Here is a 5,846-nt window from a genome sequence, read left to right as displayed (position 1 = left end):
TTTCTGTTTCAGTAGGTGATGTTAAGAAACAAAACAACACCCTTTAAGTTAATCACTTTTGGAAAATAGAGAACGGCTTTATATCCCAAAGCTTTGATGTATGTAGTGGTTCCTGTAAGGCTCTGCCTCCCTTTTGTTTTGATTGACAAGACCTTTCCTATATATCTGAGCAATCAAGCAGCCCAGTAACAGAGGGTAGAGGCATTTACCCAGAGCGAACTTGCGACCTTCCAAAATCTTGGGTGCAAGTTTCAGCTTTAAGAGAAGAGTTAGCTCCAGTAAAATCAGGTAAGTGCTTCTGCATACTTGTAACTTCATTCTGCCTGAGGTAAGTCCAGAGAGCCTTGCTAAGGTGACAAATTAGAAGTAGGAACTGGGAGATTAGTTTGGGGATAAATAACTTTGCAGCCTGTTTTAAGTCATAATGAATTGGGGGTATTCTATAAATGCAGCGTCCACCCTCATTTCAACATCCAAGTATGTTCCATCTGGTGGGCCAAGCATGAAAGGAGTGATTCTGGCTCCTGAAAAAGCCCAGGAAATCACCAAGACCCAGAGAGGACAGACAGTAGATTGGCAGTTGACTGGGGTTATATTTTAAATAACCCTGATGCTTTCCATCATATGCATTTAAATTCAATCACAACGAGGCGCCTATTACAGTGGAGGCATAGATCAGAGGGAATTTGTAGCAAGTAGGACACATTTTTATGAATGGCCACCAAGTCAGGTGTGAGGGTTCACATCTTCTGCGTATCCAAGTTTCATGGTGGGTTGGATTAGTAACAATACATATGGGGTATGCAATTATTATTTATCTACCTCCCCCCCTTCCCCATCCATGACATTGGAAATATAATTTTGAGCAAAGCATGTAACATAATACCAAATACCCTGGATCAGAATAAAAATAATTTGTGAGTATTTATGTATTATGTTACGATATGTATTACTTTTGGTGTTACTCATATTTTGTGTTCATTTCGCAGAAACTATTGGAATAAACTTCTTTAACGCACAAGTCTAGCAGTTGGGATGCTATAAGGGGAAGCCTGAGGATGTCCTTGGAGGGTTGGGTGTCTAATGAGCTCTGCAGGTCCATGGTGTCCCTACTGGAGCCACTTAGAGAAAACTGTGGGCATTTGTGTTGGAGTCTGTGAGCATTTACAATATCTTGGCTCATTTCTCCTGAAATGCTAAGAGCAATGTCCTTTGACAGTGACCAACACACTGTTGGCAGTCCCATGGAGGCAGCTGGATCTGTTGATAAACTCTCCTTCTTTTCCCTCTTGGAGGAACAGCATGAGGCTGGCGTACATTTTCCTTGGCCCCATGGCCCTCCTCCTCCTGGCTAGCTGTGGCTGTGTCCTCAGCACCTCCAGCGGGAACCTGCACACATTTGTGGGCTGTGCAGTGAGGGAGTTTACTTTCCTTGCCAAGAAGCCAGGCTGCAGGGGCCTTCGGATCACCACGGATGCCTGCTGGGGCCGTTGTGAAACCTGGGAGGTGAGTCCCAAGACAGGCCCAGGTGGCAGTGACTTCAGGGCCAGCCACTTGGCCTGATTCTTAGGTATTCACTTTTTAATGAAAAGAGATAGAGCTGGGGTACCTACACTTTCCTGTGGATTACACAAACAAACAAACAAACAAACAATGACTACATGGCATCCTCCAAAAATAATCTGAAAGGAACATGATATTGCCTTTCTAACAAAGCATTGATAAAATTAATAATTTGATTGACACAGTGTTTGTCTATTTGGGAATCATCTCTGGGAGGTCAAGACGTGCTCTTTTTCTACCCATTTTACAGATGACAAGGAGGACTTCAATTGGTGGCTGACTGCAGAGTCATGTAGGGAGTCAGTAGAAAGTTCAGAATAAATTCTTGGTCCAAGCTTATAACCCAAACTCTTCCCTGTAGTCCTCCATCTGTGAAAAAGCCAGCCAGTTACTGAGAGAGGCCCTAAGCTAAATAGCAGGTGAGGGTGGGTCCTCAGTCCCTCCTTCAGTGCCTCTTCCATAGCCCTGCTCTCTTCCGTCCTCCTAGAGTAGTTCCTGGGGGCCTGCAGGGATTTTCACTGACATATGCATTAAGGCCCTTCACAGACAGTTATATCCAGCTTTTTTAGAGAGAGTACGTTATTAAAATGGGATAAAAATCTCAAAGTTAGAACACTATTGGGCTGAGAGATGGAGATGTTTGAGGGATGAGGAGCAAAAGGGCCATGCAGCATCCCATCACATCACATCGTAGAGTGACTGCTGTCTCTTCCCACTGGGGCCTGAGTTGGCACCTAAAAAAGCACTAGATCTCATTTTGTCACCCTGGCTCCAAAAACCTTTAATGACCACCAACTACTGCAAATTCAATAGCCAGCTTTTAAGGGCCTCAGCAATATGTGGTCTGCCTATTTTCCCAGTGACTACACATATTCTTAGCTCTGCCTAAGAGACTGGATTTTAAAGGTTTTATTCAATACTCCTCATGAAATCTTACTTTTGGTCCTTTTCTCATATCCCTGCTCCTACTTACTCCTTGGTGCCTGTCTCCAGCGCCAACTCCTCTAAGCATTTTCTGACTCTCTGGTCAGCCCATGACCTTTGTCTACCTTTTGTCCTCCTTCCTCCCCCACCACACACTAGGTTTTAAGTTTTTTGAGGGCAGAGTTTCATTCTTGCGCCTTTCACAGGTCTTGTCAAATGACAAGTGCAAACAAGGCATTCGATAAATGTTGAACTATAAGGGATGGATCCCATCCCAGAGTCACACACCCTTAAGCCTAACTCAGCCAACTTAGAAGCCCACGAGCACCATGAGAAGACACTGCCATTAGGAAAAGTATTCTTCTATTCAGGGACTCAGAGAGCAACCTGCTATCACTTGGATAAAATTATGGCCCCATGATTGGAAATGGGTTATGGTGATGAAACCTCTAACTTAAACACAACGACTCCACCAAGTTCGCTTTATTTTTCCATCATTCGGGGGCTTGAGACCTCAGAGCGAAATGAAAATTCGGTTGTTGTGGCTGCTGTGGCGTCACACGACATCAGACCTTTGTGGGAAGCTTTCTTGTATTCTGGGCGTGGTCTGGCAGTGCCTTCCCCTGCTCACAGCTGTGTCCGGACTATTTGGAGCTCTTTCTGGGCCAAAGTCTCAAATTACCATTTCCCTTTAATCCAGCCCACCTTCTCTTCCTTTTGTAAATCAATGAACACTTTTAATTGGGTAACAGTCACCCACAGGAGGTCAGGGACTGTGCTCTCACTGGAGAAATGGAAGCATCAAGACCCTTAAAGGACAAGATTCTTCTTAATGTCAGCCAGCCTTTATTTATGTCTTCACTGTGCCATGAAAAGGGAGGTTACTTATAGAAAATAAAAGAATGAGATGTTTTTTTCCCCACAATCTGAACGTTTCTCAGATATGTAGCACTTATTTTTGGTAACTTAACTGGGGAGCGTGTCTGAAAATAAGGATGTGCATGATGACGACGTGGCTGGATTTACTTTGAAGGTGGAATAGTTGCTGCACATAGCCTTTGCTCCTGGCCTGCGTGTAGGGTTGCCAGAGTGAGCAAAAAACCAAACCAAACCAAGCCACGATGCCAGTTGAATTTGAATGTCACATAAAAAACTTTTTTTTTTCTTTTTGGTATAAGTCTGTCCCATGCAATATTTGGGACATACTTATACCAAAAAATTGTTGTTTATTTGAAATGCAAACTTTACTGGGCATCCTGTATTTTATCTGGCAATACTGCCTGGGATTCCAGATTACTGAGGGTAAGAGGACATGAAACTGAGAAAGGGTAAAATGTTGCCGGAGAAACAGGAGGAAGAAGTTGATATTGAATTCAGCTCTTCCTCATGGTCCTTGCCAGAGGCAGAGCCATTATCGCCATGATATGCATGTAAGAGCTTCATCCTGGGCCGCCATTAAACACATTTCATTTGCTCAGGACGAGTGAAGGTCTTGTCCTCTGAAGTCTTGTTAGTTGTTATTTTTACTATGACCTCCTTACTCTTATAATTGCTCTGATAAAAACAATAGATTACATTTCCTGAACACTTACTTGGTGCTAGGCAGGTATTACATATACCATCTTACCTTATCTCCACAACAATGCTGGGAGGTAGATATTTTGTTTTACAGTTGAGGAATCTGAGGCTTCAAGAAGTTAAGTGGATTTTCCAAGGTCTCCAACAAGTGGCAGAACAGGGATTCAGGCTCAGTAGATCTGACTTCAGGGTTTGAGATTTTAACGACTACTCCATGCTGGTTTCCTGATCTATATGCTCTGTTTATCAAAATTAACTTTGGATTCACGATTTCTAAAAAGTGAAGGAAGGACGTGAATCCTTCGATTACCAGAACCAGCGCACAGGGCATTCAGGAACTTGCCTTGCTCTGTCTTCTTTCACTGATTCAACAGAGAGTTGTCGAGAACCTCCAGGATGCTGGGTATCACTCTATCCAGGATGCTGGGTATCACTCTATCCAGGATGCTGGGTATCACTTTATCCAGGATGCTGGGTATCACTCTAGGGAGCAGAGGCACAGCAGTGAGTAAAACAGGCAAAAATCCCTGTCCTAATGGAGTTTTCTTTCCAGAGTGGGAAAAAAACAACACAAATAAATAAAATGTATAACATGTCACACGGTGCTGACAAGTGCTCAGGAGAGAAATATAGCAGGAAGAGGAAGAGGAAGTGGCAGAATGTGGAGGGGGACGTGGCGACTTTAAATAGGATGTCCAGGAAAGGCTTTCCTGAGCCTGTGGCCTTTGAACAAAAACCTAAGGTTGAAGAAGAAGCGAATCACAAGGGAGAAGAGCGTTCCAGGCAGAGGGAGTAGCAAGGGTAAGGTTCCTGGGGTGGCATTCTTCCTGGTGGGTTTGGGGGACAAGCAGGAGACTTTGTGGCTGGAGGAGAGTGAGGAAGCCAGTAAGACGGGGTTGTTGGGGACGTGTCAGAAGGTGAAGGTGCAGGGAAGATGCTGTAGGGTCTTGAGGGTGATTGTAAGATCTTTGACTTTTGCTCTGAATGAGATAGGAAATCACAGACGCTTTGAGCAGAGGGGAGATAGGATCTGACTTGTATTTTAAAAGGATGTCTTGGGGCTGCTCTGTCATACATAGACTGTAGGGGGTAAAAGAAGAAGGGAGGAGACCAGTTAGCTTTTGCAATGATCCAAGATTATTCATTTGCTAAGTATTTTTTTAGCACCTACTCTGTGCCATGGGCTCTTCTGGGAGCTCAAGATATGAAAGTGAATGAAATCACCTTCCTGCTTTCAGAAATTTGCTTTCTACTGGGAGGAAACAGATTAACAAGTAAAGAAACGAGTAAAAAGCGAATCTCTGATAGTGATAAATGAGACAGGATGGTGTGTTCTAATGGGTTTCCTGTTTTCTACCTGTGGGGACAGAAGCCCATTCTGGAACCCCCCTACATCGAAGCCCATCATCGAGTCTGTACCTACAATGAGACCAAACAGGCGACGGTCAAGCTGCCCAACTGTGCCCCGGGAGTCGACCCCTTCTACACCTACCCCGTGGCCGTCCGCTGTGACTGCGGGGCCTGCTCCACGGCCACCACGGAGTGTGAGACCATGTGAACCTGGCGTGACCTGCAGAACACAGCTGGCGGCCCCCAGCCTCACGGACCTCCACCTACACGGGCAGCACAAGCAGCTATACCCCCTGGATTCAAGGACTGTTTAATTTTGACCCCACCTGTGGGGGAAGTTACCTGTCTCCTTTATACCTAGCTCAGGCACAAGGCCGAGGCAGCATACGTATGCTAAAAATGCAAAACAATACTCATGCCTTCACTAAAAT

General features: G+C 44.7%; 1 protein-coding gene across 1 annotated transcript; it reads left to right on the top strand.

Annotated features, from left to right (window-relative positions):
• Nucleotides 1–1,302: 1,302 nt before the first annotated feature.
• On the top strand, nt 1,303–5,623 carry GPHB5 (glycoprotein hormone subunit beta 5). The gene is made up of 2 exons (XM_057730399.1): nt 1,303–1,506; nt 5,435–5,623. Exons 1-2 carry the CDS (start codon nt 1,303–1,305, stop codon nt 5,621–5,623), a joined length of 393 nt encoding a protein of 130 aa, XP_057586382.1.
• The last annotated feature ends 223 nt before the right edge of the window (nt 5,624–5,846 follow it).

The sequence above is a fragment of the Hippopotamus amphibius genome, chromosome 4, assembly GCF_030028045.1.
Source record: "Hippopotamus amphibius kiboko isolate mHipAmp2 chromosome 4, mHipAmp2.hap2, whole genome shotgun sequence".
In the NCBI taxonomy this organism is placed as follows: domain Eukaryota; kingdom Metazoa; phylum Chordata; class Mammalia; order Artiodactyla; family Hippopotamidae; genus Hippopotamus; species Hippopotamus amphibius.
This window is presented reverse-complemented; position numbering and strand designations above follow the sequence as displayed.

Bases quoted from the DNA above. Each gene is read 5' to 3' on its own strand.
- GPHB5 (XM_057730399.1), top strand. From the start codon at position 1,303: ATGAGGCTGGCGTACATTTTCCTTGGCCCCATGGCCCTCCTCCTCCTG. The intron at 1,507-5,434 runs GTGAGTCCCAAG...CTGTGGGGACAG, and splicing joins GCCGTTGTGAAACCTGGGAG to AAGCCCATTCTGGAACCCCC.